The sequence below is a fragment of the Rutilus rutilus genome (genome assembly GCF_951802725.1).
Source record: "Rutilus rutilus genome assembly, chromosome: 23".
Classification (NCBI taxonomy): Eukaryota; Metazoa; Chordata; class Actinopteri; order Cypriniformes; family Leuciscidae; genus Rutilus; species Rutilus rutilus.
The window spans coordinates 18,702,970-18,718,984 of NC_140233.1; the positions used below are offsets into that span (position 1 = coordinate 18,702,970).

Genomic DNA, 16,015 nt, shown 5'->3' on the forward strand with positions numbered 1-16,015 from the left:
ACCGCACAGAACGCGCGGCGTGATGTCATAACGCTTTGCCGGCGAGCATTGTGGGTAAGAGTCTCTCTCTCCGGTCAAAATGTCTGACATGGAAGATGATTTCATGTGCGATGATGAAGAGGATTATGACTTGGTACGGCTGTTTAAAATAAACTCAACTGTAAATGCATGTAATTCAATGCTAAGCAAGTGTAGCGACATCAGTAAATGTTGTTTAGCCTGTTAACAGGGACTTAATTTCGCAATGGTGTTGTTTAGCAGGTGGCTAGTTTGCTAATACTGCAAAGACCAAGTCAACAAATATGACAGCCTTCTTTAAGTTGGTTTATTTGAAGTTTCGTAAGAACTGCGATGTATTTACAAACCCGATTCCTGATGTTGAATCTCTTATGTATCTATTGATAACTTGCAGACTCATGTGAAGTTGACTAAATTAGTATAGCTAATGTGCTGCTAGTTATGAAACTGCATGATATCCAATTTCAGTTGGTTGTTGAATAGATTAGTACGTATATAGATGTACAGTTGTAAATAATCTTAAGGTAACTATTGTCACGCAGTTGTCATAATCATAACAATCATGCACCATTAAGCTGTACAATATCCTTCAAGATGTTTTTTCAGGCAAATACTTGAATGAATCCTTTATGATTAAATGACCTGTAATTAACGTTGCACATACCATTTGTTTGCTTTCACTTCAGGAATACTCTGAGGACAGCAACTCTGAGCCCAATGTTGATTTGGAGAATCAGTACTACAACTCTAAAGCCCTCAAAGAAGATGATCCTAAAGCAGCCCTGAGCAGCTTTCAGAAGGTTAGACGCTTCGCCTTCAGTGTCTGCATCCGTACTGTAACGTTGAATATGTGTAATAATCACTATTTTCTGTTCTGCAGGTGCTGGAACTGGAGGGTGAGAAAGGAGAATGGGGCTTCAAAGCACTGAAACAGATGATTAAGATCAACTTCAAATTGGTGTGTAACAATAGCAGCGCAATATATTGTATAAGATTTAATAAGTAATATTTATAAATCATTTTCTTCTCCTGTATTGTCTAAGAGGCCAATTAAATGTAAAATAATACAATAAAAAATAAGTCAATGATGTACTATAAAATCTGATCATTTGATTTGTTGGTTTTTTTATTCTTATTTTTACAGACAAATTTTCCTGAAATGATGAACCGGTACAAACAGCTTTTGACGTATATTAGGAGTGCTGTCACCAGAAATTACTCTGAGAAATCCATCAACTCTATTCTAGATTATATCTCAACCTCCAAACAGGTATTTAATACATTTTAAACTCCTGTGTTCAGTAATATATATATATATATATAAATATTAGGGGTGTCGCGATATACCGTTATTGACGATAACCGTTATATTCAAACCATAGAATATCGATATCGTGTTTATTAAGGGTGTGACAATATATTACGATAACCGCAATATTTAAAACAAGTAGTACTCATATGATTATATGACATGTAAATAATCCAGGGTGAGCGCACCTGGTTGACATCCCAAAGTACAATAGGAGAGATGGCATTGCACCTTTACGCTGCCATCTGTCATAAAGCAGAATTTATTCTCATAAATTGTATTTTGACGCTAAAAACGGTTAGCATTTCAGTCTCCTCGAAATGAAATCACGCAGCATCGTCTTAAAAATGTTCGATTAATTTTATCATTGATTTAATAAATTCTGGCAAACAATCTGCCAAATGTTCTTTTCTCTGTAAATTCTTTTAAATTAGTCTACAATGTTTGAAGTCCAAAGGCTTCATGGACTGTGTATTTTAATTTGGGTGTGGATTTGTGCTCCAAAATGGGGACACAAGTTAACAAGTTAAGCTATTAGTTGTGTTTAAAACTTCTTTATAATACTGTTGAACTTGACAGTATTTTCTCTTTCTGTCTCCTATTTCTTAGGCAGTGTCAAAGAAGCCAGAGAAAGCCAGAGTCTCAGTTGTTGTAAATGTTGTATGTAATGGTGTGATTCATTGATTTAAAAACACAAAATAAACAAACTAAAGATGAATTTGACTGATAACATATTATAAGGTTTCTGTAGATGTCGTAATATATCGTCACTCGCATTCTATTGGCCACGATAACCGTGGTGTTAAAAAACTGATATCGTGACAGCCCTAATACACACAAACACATACACACACAAACACACACACACACACACTTTATATATAAAAATTAAATATCATTATGTTATTAAAGATAATAAAGTAATATTTATCTTTTTCCCTTTTTTCCAGATGGACTTGCTTCAAGAGTTTTATGAGACCACACTGGATGCTTTAAAAGATGCCAAAAATGACAGACTTTGGTTTAAAACTAACACCAAGGTTTGTGCTGTGGCATTGCATTGTGTATTTAAACGATCTGTTATTATATTACAGATATACACTTATGTATCAGGAACAATACACAGTAGCAGTACTATGATAATAATTGTGTCAATGCTATGCCCTTTAATATTGACCAGCAAACTGCAGATAGGATGTGTAATTCAAGAATACTGCTAACTTCCGCTCCTCTGTTTCATGCAGTTGGGAAAGTTGTACCTGGAAAGAGAAGAGTTTGGAAAGCTGCAGAAAATCCTCAGGCAATTGCACCAGTCATGTCAGGTAGAGTAAATGATCAGTGTCGCATAAATAAAGGAAACCAAAATGTCACTGTCTTTAAATGTCAAACGTGCTGTTCTGAAACTGATCGATGTCCTTAATTAGACGGATGACGGAGAGGACGACTTGAAGAAGGGCACTCAGCTGTTGGAGATCTATGCTTTGGAGATTCAGATGTATACGGCACAGAAAAACAACAAGAAACTGAAGGCCCTCTATGAGCAGTCGTTACACATTAAATCAGCCATCCCACACCCACTCATCATGGGAGTCATCAGAGGTATTTTACACAATTTTTTGTCTATTTTAATATCAAAGATGTAGTTGTTAAGATGAAGACATAAACAAAAACATTTTATTTTGTGCATAATTTGTTTTGTTTTGTTTTATTTATTTTGTACAATTTGAAAGTTGGTTTGTTTTATTTATTTTTATTTATTTTTTTGTGTATTTTTGTTTTGTGTATAAGAAGTTTTGTTTTGTGTACAATTGGAGAGTTTGTTTGTTTTTGCGGATAAAAATATTTTTTGTTTTATGTACAATTGGAAAGTTTTGTTTAGTGTACAATTGAAATGTTTGTTTGGTTTGTTTTTGTTTTGTGTTCAAATGGAAAGTTTACTTTTGTGCATAAGCATGTTTGTTTGTTTGTTTGTTTTGTGAATAATTGGAAACCAGTTTGTTTTTTTGTGTATAACTGGAAAGTTTCTTTTGTTTACGGTGTGCAATTGGAAAGTCCACTAATTTCCTTTGACTTGTGACCTGTTCTCTTTAGAGTGTGGTGGTAAAATGCACCTGAGGGAGGGCGAGTTCGAGAAGGCGCATACAGACTTTTTCGAGGCGTTCAAAAACTATGACGAGTCTGGAAGCCCCAGACGAACCACTTGTCTGAAGTACCTGGTCTTGGCCAACATGCTGATGAAGTCTGGAATCAACCCATTTGATTCTCAAGAGGTATGAGGTGGCAGTCACGCACAGGCCCACATGGAATCTGTCTAAGGCCATCAGAAAGTACACATTCTTCATCATTGCATGTTTATATATTGAATATTTTGCTTTCATTGACCAATAAGTATGTTGGACTCTGTTCCACTTAACATTTCAACTTGAAAAGGAACTTATTTCCCCCCAGAATCAGTGCAGAAACACTGCAGATTCTATCTGGGCCTGGTCATAGGAGGTCAAATTTTGTGGTCTATAATATAACAACAACAAAAAAACTAATTCTTTCTATGTCGCTCTGTGACTAGGCAAAACCTTACAAGAATGATCCAGAAATCCTGGCAATGACAAACCTAGTAAGGTAAGTGTGCACAATACCACTTCTCATTTATCCGGTCCTCTTCTATTTTAACTCAATTTTTATGTGGTCCGAATGGATTAATTTTATGGTATTAATTGCTTATAATTTGTCTAGTTCCTACCAAAACAATGACATCACAGAATTTGAGAAAATCCTAAAGACGAATCACAGCAACATAATGGACGACCCCTTCATCAGAGAACATATTGAGGGTCAGTTTGGGTGGCTTTTGGCTTCCTTGTACATATTCTGCTTATTTCATAAATCTCATACATCAAATGTTGGAGTCATATTTTTATTTTTCCTTTTCCCTTCAGAATTGTTACGGAACATAAGAACGCAAGTGCTCATCAAATTGATTAAGCCTTACACTAGGATACACATACCATTTATTTCAAAGGTAAATCAATATTATATTCTAGTTATTATATTCTAGTAAATATATTATATTATTATAACATGCTTTCATGTCCCTGTTTTTCTTTAGGAATTGAATATTGATGTTTCGGATGTGGAAAGCTTGCTTGTGCAGTGTATTTTAGACAAGTAAGTTTAATCCAATTTTTATATCGATATATTTTATTTTTTTAATTTACAAATGTTTTTTTAATACTCTTTCACTGCAAATATATATATATAATACATATGAATCTGATGTTGTACGTCTTTCAGCACAATCAACGGTAGAATTGACCAGGTCAATCAGCTGTTGGAGCTCGATCACCAGAAAAGAGGCGGAGCCAGATACACCGCTCTGGACAGATGGACCAATCAGCTGAACTCTCTCAACCAGGCCATTGTGAGCAAACTGGCTTGATTTGACACTGACGATCCCGGAGAACAAATTCCCCCATCAGGCAGCCGGTCGATTCGAGGCTGTCAGTGACATTAACTACTTTCAAGCTCTTTACTCCCCCGATCACAGATTGACTTGAAGCGGGAGCGTAATTTGGCTAGTTTGTATTTTTACAGCTGTATTCACTTAAGTCCGTTTTAAATGTCCTTAACAAAGCAGAAGTTCCCACAGGATGTCTGCTGTGCTGATTTGTTAAGTCTCTAATATGAATATGTTTCCATCACCTGAAAAAAAAAGTTACTTCAATAACACACATTGGCACTTGGCAGACATTTTAAATTGTTTGCCTTAAATGGAAAGCGTGAAGACGTGCTGTGTGAAATTGAGTCATTTATCTGTTGAACTCTGTCTGTCTCTTGTTAGAGTCAGCATGTTTTACTTGGTTTGCGTAAGATTCAGTTGAGTTTTATGCTGTTGCACCGCAGCACATGCGTATTGAAAGTGCCGTCATTGCTAGAATTCCTCACCAAACTTTACAGATCTGTTGAAACTTTAATGCTGTCTGAGCTCTTCTGTTTCACTTTTCAACAACAAAAATAAAGAATGCATTTGTTGCTTCAGCGGAAAATGTGTCTGGAATGGTTTATGATTTTATGTGTGATAAGCAATGAAGTTGATCTCAATATTGATCGACTGAAGTTGATACAGACAATATTTCAACTTATTAAAAAAATAAAACTGAATAGATTAATTTTCTTAATCAGATCACAGAAAAATCATGCATACACTATATGGCCAAAAGTCCTCAGCTGGAATGACCAATCCCAATAAGTACAATAAAACTATTACATTTTAAACAATGTGTTATGTAAACAATGTATAATATAAAGTATATATAAAAAATTATAGCCTACATTATATAAAATGTATATACATCATCTGTATAATTTTATAAACAAAATATCGTTAAGAATTAATTACAATGGGGTTTCACTTACGTTTGCATGTTTTGGAACTTTCCAATAATTTTATTTTATATTTAATGCTAATATAAATATTACATGAACACACACAATCCTTATAAATTGTATATGCAACCTAAAAAAAATATATAATAATGTTATTATTTCTTCTGTTACTTTTATTATGAATAATATATTTCCGATTTCTGTCAAAAAGAGGTGTAATTTTGGTTGACATTTGATATGCCGTAACCATTGGCTGTAACGTTCACGTGACGTCGTCCCTCCCGTCAGCCAATCAGAATCCAGGACTTTTGCCGCTGTTTAGAGCGCCATGTTTCAATGGACAGATACTATATCAATGTATTTGCTGTAATATCGCTTTTAGTGCGCATTAAACGAGTTTTACCGTCTGATTCTGTAACGTAACGGCTGAACAGACATTCGCTGGCCGTTTATTTATCATGCTCGTGTCATTTCAAATCAATATTGAGCTTGTGAGTCACCGAGACACTGTAATGTTCCTCATAGAAGCACTTTATTTCGGATTATTGTGTTAATGTAGCACTGCGGCGACTTTTGAAATACTTTAAAGGTAAGTACTATTACCTTTAGACTATTTAAACACAAATACCGTTTGTATAGTGCTAAATGAAATACATTTCTGCTGCGACAGTCCGAATAATGTGTTATGGGTTGCAGAGAAACTATAAATATATAGTATCAACAATGTTTTATGATGCTACATACGCACTAGCATATAGGAAAGCAGTTGGTTTCGTTTTGTTATGAGTTGGACTGGTTAAATGAAGTGGTTGCTGGTTATTTCCTGTCTCAGGTGTGTGTGTGTGTCTCCTCTCAGGTCAGCAAGATGTCCATTGATTTCGACAGTGCTGCTTTACAGACCCAGCAGGAGGAAGAGGAGTATGACCAGGAAGATTATGCCAGAGAACAAGAGGTAACTGTCCCGTTACTGAACACTGCAGTTATTTCACAGTAATACACACACACACACACACACACACACACACACACACACTCACGAAACTGGCATCAGGAGAGAAATGCATACTGCAAACACACACACAAAAACAATCTGATAAATTGTGTGCATGAACATCAAGGGCTGGTTATTTTAATCTAGTAGACTAAAAGTTTTAAATTAGACCTGTCAGTGATATTATGAATGGAAGCCTCGACTTACTGTCGAAATTTACTGTTTATGTCATAATTTTGACTGTTTAGGCTTTATAAATATGACTTATGCTGCATCAGGAATCAAATACTTTCCTACTATGTAGTATGCGAAAACAGTACGCCAACACAGTAGTATGTCCGAATACAAAGTGTTCGAAAAACAGTAGGGCGAAAAGTCCCCGGATGACCGACTACATCCGGTGAGATTCTGAAGAGCACATTCGATAGACACTTTACTGTCCCATGAGGCCACGGGAGAGGATTTAAAAAAACAAAACAATTATTAGGCTTTAAACAACAGAACAATACAACATGCACTTTGAAGCCAGGCGAGCAAAGAACACGCACATAACAAAAAAAATAAACATTCATAAAAATACAAGACCTTTGTATCATTCAGCGGGAGAAGATTTATGAATGGCAGTGAAGGCTGGTTGGTCACGTGACAGTAACAACATGGTGGATGTAGTACATCCGAAATTCATTCATACTTACCCTTATTGATACTAAACAGAACATACTTGTAATGATCGCAAAGTAAATTTAAACGTTGTGCCTACTCAGACAGCATGCGATTTCGGACGCAATGTGAGTGTCATAATTCCATAAAAGTTAGTGTCAAACTTTTTATGTCATAATTAAGATTTACAAAATATCATCAGAAAAAGACTCCTGTGATTCCATTAATAAACAATGCATCTTTCACTCTGTTAATGTCTGTCTGTACTTCAACTAGTTTCACACTGTACGGTTTTGGCAATGATTTGGCCATCTGGGACTAATTTTAAGAATCTTTCAAGATTCCTTTGTTCCTCGGCCATAATCTGAAGTCTTTGCTCGTTAGATTGGCATGTTCACCGACAGCCGATTAATGCGATCAAATTTTATTGACGAAATTCTGCCACTGTCAGAAGATTTTATACGCACAGTCCTGCAGTGTGACTTCTACAACATTTGACTTATCATTTGTTCATATTATTATTATTTGATTTACATAATACATTTTTTATAATTTAATCATTTTACTATTATTATTCATGTCATTTGTTTTTATATTTTATATTACTTATTTATTTCCTATTGTTGTTTAAATCTTATGATTGTGTGGTTTGAAGGGATGTTTGTCTTCACGAGTGGGAAATATGTCTCCATTTCAAGGTTTTTAACGTCTCAGGACGATGTTGTAAAGGAGTTGGCTACTTTTCAGTTGTTTTTCTCTTGGTATAATAACACTTGTTGGAATTGTACTGGCATTGAGTAGTGTAACAATTACACGAAGTCTGAGCAGTGAACATTGAAACATACACAACACGACAGCAAGATTATTCAATAAACTGCTCTTTTTATTATCATCACTTTGTCTCCTGCTTCTGCTCTTCCCTGGCTTTCTCAGTCAAACTCTCGGGCTGAGACGTATATCTTCTGGCAGGGATTCAGCGTCCGGGGTCGGAACTGATATATCTGATGTTTCTGACATGGAGATCCATCTGATCTAACATTTTGGCACAATCTAACAAAGTGAAAATGGAGAAAAAAAAAGAGGGGAAATGGTGACCAGTGTCTGCATTTAAACATATACACCTCCCATTATACACTATCGTTCAAAAGTTTGGGGTTAGTAAGAATTTTCTTTTTTGAAAGAAATTGATATTCAGCAAGGATGCATTAATTAATTAACGGACAAGACCATTAGCATCTCTCTCAAAAAAATGACCAAAGAGTTTAGATATTTTTCCTATTTAAAACTTGCTGACTCTTCTGTAGTTACATCGTGTACTAAGACCGACGGAAAATGTAAAGTTGCGTCATTTTTTTGAGAGAGATGCTAATGGTCTTGTCCGATTCAATGATCTATGCTAAGCTATGCTAAAAGTGGTACTGCCAGACCCGGAGATCGGCTGAATGGATTCGAAAACGGTAAAACTCAACTGTTTAACTCTGGGGGAGGTGTAAAATGAGCCTATTTCCTAAAAAAGTGGAGTATCCCTTTAAGCAATAAGCCCCGCAAAGCCTAAATCTGCCTAAACTCCAGTCCACGTCGTGCCTAAAACCGCCCCTTAGCTGTTCTAAATCCACTGTAAAACACGGCTTCAAGGGGCTTATTGCTTTTATAAAACGGTTACTTCATAAAAATATTCATTTTAATATTTATTTTATTCATAAGCAACAAAAAATATAACGTTATAACATATTTATTCCTCCGCCAAGCAATGTAGTTCCAAAGAGGTTGCCAAGCAACACATGCAGCAACAAAGAATCACAAACGGCAGTTGCGCAGTAACACTAATGTGATGCGGTCACAGGTGTGTGTTTGTTGAGTAATTTACAACGGCTTCGAACGCGGCTCAACCAATCAGAATCAAGGACTGGAACTATCTGTTTTATAAATTGATTTAAAGGTGACAGTAAAGACATTTTTAATGTTGTAAAAAAACAACAACCTTTTTTTTAAATAGATGCTGTTCTTTTGAACTTTCTATTAATAAAAAGAATCCTGAAAGAATCATCACCATGATTTCCACAAAACTATGAAGCGGCACAGCTGTTGTTTCAAGAAATGTTTCTTGAGCAGCAAATCATCATATTAGACTGATTTCTGAAGGATCATGTGACACTGAAGACTGGAGTAATGATGCTGAAAATTCAGCTTTGATCACAGGAATAAATTACATTTTAAAATATATTACAATAGAAAACAGTTATTTTAGAATTATATTTCACAATATTACCGTTTAGTGTATTTGCAATCAAATAAATGCCTCGGTGAGCAGAAGAGAATCTTACTGACTCAACTTTTGAACAGTTGTGTATATGATATACAGTCGTGGTCAAAATTGATGGCACCCCTGATAAATATGATAAAAAATGGCTGTAAAAAATAAATCTGATTTTTTTTCCTTTTGATCTTTCCTTCAAAAAATTTGCAAAAATCGAACCTTTCATTGAAGTAAAAGAATTGAAATTGGGGGGTAAATCACATTATGAAATAAATGTTTTTCTCCAAAACACGCTGGCCATAATTGTTGGCACCCCTAGAATTTTTTATAGTAAGTATATTCCTATTAATATTTACCTTTTTTAGCACACCAGGGTGAGTGGGAACATGAAATTGTCCAGCTATGACTTCTTGTTTCACAGGAGTTTAAATATGAGGAAACACAAAGGCCAAATTCCCTTAATCATCCATCACAATGAGTAAAACCAAAGAATATAGTTCTGATGTGCAGCAAAAAATTGTTGAGCTTCACAAAATAGACCGTGGCTGTAAGAAAATATCTAAAGAATTGAAAATCCCCATTTTGACCATCAGGGCAATAATTAAGAAGTTATAATCAACTAAAGATGTTACGAATCTTACCCGGAAGAGGATGTGTGTCTATATTGTCTTAATGGATGGTGAGGAGGATAGTTCGAGTGGCCAAAGACTCTCCAAGGATCACAGATGGAGAATTGCAGAGATTAGTTGAGTCTTGGGGTCAGAAAGCCTAAAAAAAATTTATCAAACAACCCCTACATCCCCACATGTTGTTTGGGAGGGTTTCAAGAAAAATCCTCCTCGCTCCTCCAAAATCAAACTCCAGCATATTCAGTTGTCAGACATGACTGGATCTTCAAAAGGGACCGGATTCTGTGGTCAGATGAAACAAAAAAAGGGCTTTTTGGCAGCAAACCCAGCAGATGTGTTTGGTGCAAACAGGGATGAAGAGTACCCCATGCCTACGGTTAAATATACTGCTGGATCTTATATGTTGTGGGCCTATTTATTTGCTGGAGGTCCTGGACATCTTGTTCAGATACATGGTATTATGGATTCTAGCAAATACAAACAGATAAAAAATCTAAACCTGACTGCCTCTGCTAAAAATCTTATAATGGGCCGTGGTTGGATCTTCCATCAGGACAACGGTCCAAAACAAACATCAAAATCAACACAAAAATGGGTAACTGAGCACAAAATGAAGCTTCTGCCATGACCGTCACAGTTCCCTGACCTGATGAGTGGAGTGAACTGAAGAGAAGAAGCACCAACATGAACTTGTGAATCTGAAGGATCTGGAGAGATGCTGTATGGAGGAATGGTCTCTGATCTCTTGTCAGGTGTTCTCCAAACTCATCAGGCATTATAGAAGAAAACTCAGATCTGTTATCTTGGACAAAAGGAGATTGCAAAAAGTATTTAATAACAGGGTGCCAACAATTATGGCCAGCGTGTTTTGGAGAAAAACATTTATTTTATAATGTGATTTACCCCCACTTTCAATTCTTTTACTTCAATGAAAGGTGAGATTTTTGTGCATTTTTTGAATGAAAGATCAAAAGGATAAACAATGCAGATTTATTTTTTACAGCCATTTTTGATCATATTTATCAGGGGTGCCATCAATTTTGACCACCACTATATATATATATATATACACAGTGGTGGTCAAAATTGATGGCACCCCTGATAAATATGATCAAAAATGGCTTATCCAAAAATAAGGATAAACAAGGATATTGTTTATCCTTATTTATATATATATATATATATATATATATATATATATATATATATATAACAAATGTATTCATAACATCATATTGTGTTCAGGCGCATAGCCTATGTCAAATAAGATTTATGTCTATTATGAGACTGTCTCCACCCTAAAAATACCATGTACCACTAACAATAGCAAGCAGCAAATCTATATATACATACATATTCTTATAAATGCGTTTTTGGAAAGCAAACACATTTTACATTTTTATATCTACTAAAAGTTATTTTGACAGCTTTTAGAAAAGACCTCAAAGCTTACAGATATTTGATCATTCTTGTGTCTTCAATATTGGGTACTGTAATGCTAATCAAGTGCTTCTGTCTGTAAAATCATGTGATACGGCCTGCATGCTCTGTGTAACCATTAATATGTGCTGTAAGAAAAGAGTTAGATTTAGTGTTTTCTTGTTATTTTTGTGTCAGCGTTAGCAGCCTTCCAGCTGACCTTTACTGTAGTCACCCGGCCCACATTTGTTGAATAAGACTCCCTCGTGGTTATTCATATTAGTAGTTAAAGATTCCTCTGTTTTCGGTCACATGCAGTAACCGTGTTTGTTTTTAAAGGGCAGATCTTCTCCAATCAGAAACGTGTGTGTTCTGACTCACCTCACAGCTATCAGCTCCATGAATGAACATTGGCTGCCATTGGTGCAAGTGCAATGCAGTCAGGTGTGTTTGCTGTGTTTCCACTGCCCTACATACTCAGAGCTCTTAACTGAGAGATAATGAGAGAGTCTGTCTCTGGGTAAACATTTGCACTGAATGGAGGGAGAAAGTGTAGCCACTTTTCATATGGATTAGAATCGGAAAGTAATAGTATGAGGCGAATGGAACCATCGATTTTGATGTGCATCACATGCACTGTCATTTTCACCGGCTGTTTGTCTTTGTTGTCCATCAGAGGAGGAATGTTTCTGCTCCAGTTAACTGAAGCGTATATTCTGACCCCCACAATGGGCCGACCTCCGCCTGGACAAACGAGGATTGCTTAGTTCCTCTGCTTTCTTTTCTCATATGACTCACACTGCTGATATCCAGCATTGCACACAATACTCCTTCAGTATGTCACTGAGTCCAAGAGCTCCTGCTGTAGCTGTCGTAGGAGTGTAAATGCGGGAAAGTGTCATTTCCGAGGGAACGTTTCAGGATGTGCGAGTCATCCAGCAGGAGTTATGGAGGGTGAGTTTGACTGTCTGTCCTCTTATCTGTTTTATCGTGAGTTGCTGAAAGTTAAGTGTGCTAGGCTCCTTTAAGAGGCCTCAGGGCCATGTGTTGGTGTTGGTGTGAGAGTTCAGCGTGTCTGTAACCGGGCGGGTGTGTTTTTGTAAACGGTTGCTACGGGCCCTGCGCTGAATCGGTTGCTTGCACATGCTTGTTTCGTTTCTTATAGTTTAAGTGTTTCCCTTTAAACTCAATGTTGTATTGATGTCAGCTGATTTTAAATACCAAGCAAAGAAAGTTGTCAAACTCACAAAGATTTGGTCTGAATAGCACAGAATGTCTTTTTTCTGACTTTCACTTTTTCTGACTTTGTTTTGTTTGAGGAAATACAGTTATAGTTGAATTTTTATTAATTTAATGTAGTTGATTAGTTTGGAATCAACTGTATTTAGCTTTGTTTTGCTTCAGATGACAAGGAAATTCCATTTTAAATTGATATTAAAAAGCTAATCCCAACACTCCTCCCCTCGAACGGCTCGGGCACTGCAGAGCGCAGATTACCTGGACCAAACACCGATTACAGCATTGTCATAGAATTATTGATATGTATTTGGTTTTAAATAGTAAAATATTGTTAAACGAATAAAGGAAAGTTGTCATATTTTAAAAGAATTCGGGTCTCCTCAAGTCGATTCGGTAAAAGCACATTAAGTTAAAATTAGCCAAGATCCAAAGCTACTAATAGCAGTCATGTGATACTAATATCTCCAGTCTGACCTTGGGTTTTCGCATCCAAGTGGACCCGAGAAGACCTTGCGCCTTAACAGTCTGGCAGAGGTGAAAGGCCTCATGGCTACGGTTCTGAATGATGTGTTTCTTGTTTTAGCTCCACAAGCTCCTGACTGATCTCCCTGATGATATGCTGGATGACAGTGGTGACTGCTCCTCACCTGAGCTCCACCGCTCCACCTGCAGTCACCCAGAAGACAACAACAGGTACATACCAAAACTAGTGCTTTACTGATATATCGCCACGGTATATTATTATTAGTATTATTTTTCAAGCTCTCGGTATCAGCCAATACATTTTTCTGAATGGCCGATAAGTGTTGGAAGCAGGACTTTTATTTTGTCCCAGCGGCTGAGCGCACAAGACACACAAGAACTCCCATTCTCCATCTTCATTAGTTTACTGTTATTTAATATATAATAATTTGTTGGCATTCAGAAAACACCATTTTAATATATTTAACATTATAATATCTACCGTAATAAACATTTACTGACTCAAACCTCATAAACTTGCAGTTCAAATTGTTAGGAATTGTGAATATAAACTGCATTACTGATTACTTTTTTACTTACTAAATCCTTTATCAACCTCAACCAAGGATAGACATGAAACTGCTCTTTTAATTCTTTCAAATAAATAATATAAAAACTGCATAAATCATTCTTGAACTGACCAGAGTATTTCAAGGGAGAAGGTTACATTAAAGCATACATGTTAACATTATAGACGTCAAATTTTGATGTTAAATCCACTATTGTTTTATATAGAATTGTTCTATAGATTCTACAGTATTTAATGCAATTACATGAGAAGTTACTGTAATTAATTGCAGAAAAGTTAAGAGTAAACCCTTACTTTAGTTTTTCAAGGGAAAAGTAATTAAATGACTAGTTAGATTACTTATTAATGCATTACACCCAACACTGACGGTGCGTGACTTACTGAGTGCACGGCTGGCTCAAATGTTTGCTGTATTTATTCTTGTTTTTTATGAAACTAATAGGATTATAGAACCAAGAAGTTGCCATCTGAAGTATAAACCTGTTTATTTTATAGATAAATTATCGATTTCAAATTATTTTTACCTTTTCGTAAAAATTGTGTAATATAAATTTGATTGCAGAAATTATGCATGTGTAATTTACTATCTTTAAATGAAATAGAGCAATGTCATATATAGTCCTATATCTGCTTTAGTTATCGGCCGACGTGTAATCAAAACACCCTTATGCAACACTTAACTCAAATACCTGTTCATGAATGTATTGGGTTGTCTGTTTGTCTTTCAGACCGCAGCAAGCCTGGAATGTGCCACAATGGGAGCATCCAAGACCTTCCCATGAGGAAGTGAGTTTATCCGGTCATTGAAAGGAGGAAAACGGTCATGTGAAACTAAAGTACGGCTGCTGCATTTAATATCCTATAACAAGTTTGTTTTTCTTGCATGTGTTACAGCACTATGAAGAGCACGATCAAGGCTCTTATCATGAGGACTACAGTTATAGGAGTCACACGTCTCAGACCAACAGTCACCCTCATCACCTCCAGACCGGGACAGAACATTTACCCGCCGGCTGGGACCCGCAGGACGGACAGTACCAGTACCAGAGAGGAGAGTATGCACACTCAACCGCAGGCACGGACGAGTCCCACGCCACCGACTTCTCCACTGGGGACGGGCCGGAGCAGGATGCGTACACTCATAACGCTCTTCATCACGGGCCAGTTTACCAGGGAGACGAGGCCCAGGGCCACGGAGAGCAGAACGACATCAGAAACGGCTTCCAGGTGAACGTCTGCAGCCGATCTTTACTTCGTTTATTAAACATTGTTTGGCCAATTTATAATTTTGCACATTTGTTGCAGGTTTTTGATAATGGAGGAGCTGGGAACAAACCCACTGGCCACTACAAGGCCAGTTACCACCCACATCAACCTCCAAATCAGCCGAAGATGTTCAATCCTCAAGTGAGCAGTCAGAACGGCCACTTTGACCAGCTTCAGAGGGACTTCCTGCACTCAGCACAGAGTGAGAGACCGTTATACACTACTGTTCAACAGTTTGGGGTCAGTAAGAGTTAAGGTTTCTGAAAGAAGTCTCTTCCGCTCACCAAGGCTTCATTTATTTGGAGTAAAAACAGCAATATTGTGAAATATTATTACAATTCAAAATAACTGTTTTCTGTTTTAATGTATTTTAAAATGTAATTTTATTCCTGCGATCAAAGCTGTATTTTCAGCATCATTACTCCAGTCTTCAGTGTCACATGATCCTTCAATAATCATTCTAATATGATGATTTGCTGCTCGAGACACATTCCTTATCAATGTTGAAAACAATTTTTGCTGCTTAGTATTTTTATGGAAACCGTTATAGATTTATTTTTTCAGGAGTCTTTGATGAAGAGAAAGTAACAGCATCTATTTGAAATAGAAATATTTTGTAACAATGTAAAAGTCTTTACTTTTACTGTTGATGAATTAAAGGATTCATTTCTTTAAAAAAAAAAAAACCTTGCTGACCCCGAACTTTTAAACTGTGGCATAATTAATATAATCTAAAATTGATTGAAAACAGATATTTGTAAAGACTATGTTAGCAGTATTTTAGGATACTGAA

The 16,015-nt window shown here is 36.3% G+C and overlaps 2 protein-coding genes across 4 annotated transcripts in view; both read left to right on the forward strand.

Moving 5' to 3' along the window:
* Positions 1 to 37: 37 nt before the first annotated feature.
* cops2 (COP9 signalosome subunit 2) lies at positions 38 to 5,366 on the forward strand. Of its 2 annotated transcripts, XM_084396447.1 has the most exons (14): positions 38 to 133; positions 705 to 818; positions 899 to 976; positions 1,163 to 1,288; positions 1,937 to 1,987; positions 2,278 to 2,367; positions 2,572 to 2,649; positions 2,752 to 2,926; positions 3,419 to 3,597; positions 3,894 to 3,946; positions 4,061 to 4,158; positions 4,264 to 4,346; positions 4,434 to 4,492; positions 4,619 to 5,366. In XM_084396447.1, exons 1-14 carry the CDS (start codon positions 80 to 82, stop codon positions 4,761 to 4,763), a joined length of 1,383 nt encoding a protein of 460 aa, XP_084252573.1. In that variant the 5' UTR covers positions 38 to 79; the 3' UTR covers positions 4,764 to 5,366. The 2 variants fall into 2 exon arrangements, with proteins under 2 accessions (XP_084252573.1, XP_084252574.1); XM_084396448.1 differs by lacking the exon at positions 1,937 to 1,987.
* A 677-nt stretch (positions 5,367 to 6,043) lies between these two features.
* cep152 (centrosomal protein 152) overlaps positions 6,044 to 16,015 on the forward strand; it is a 28,184-nt gene continuing 18,212 nt past the window's right edge. Inside the window, exons 1-6 of one of the 2 annotated variants that reach the window (XM_084396660.1) lie at positions 6,044 to 6,299; positions 6,567 to 6,662; positions 13,489 to 13,598; positions 14,685 to 14,742; positions 14,851 to 15,183; positions 15,262 to 15,424. In XM_084396660.1, coding sequence (XP_084252786.1) covers positions 6,576 to 6,662; positions 13,489 to 13,598; positions 14,685 to 14,742; positions 14,851 to 15,183; positions 15,262 to 15,424 — 751 coding nt within the window. In that variant the 5' untranslated portion in view covers positions 6,044 to 6,299; positions 6,567 to 6,575. Of the gene's footprint in view, positions 6,300 to 6,566; positions 6,663 to 12,160; positions 12,621 to 13,488; positions 13,599 to 14,684; positions 14,743 to 14,850; positions 15,184 to 15,261; positions 15,425 to 16,015 lie in introns of those variants that run through there. The other variant, XM_084396661.1, reaches the window with a different exon arrangement.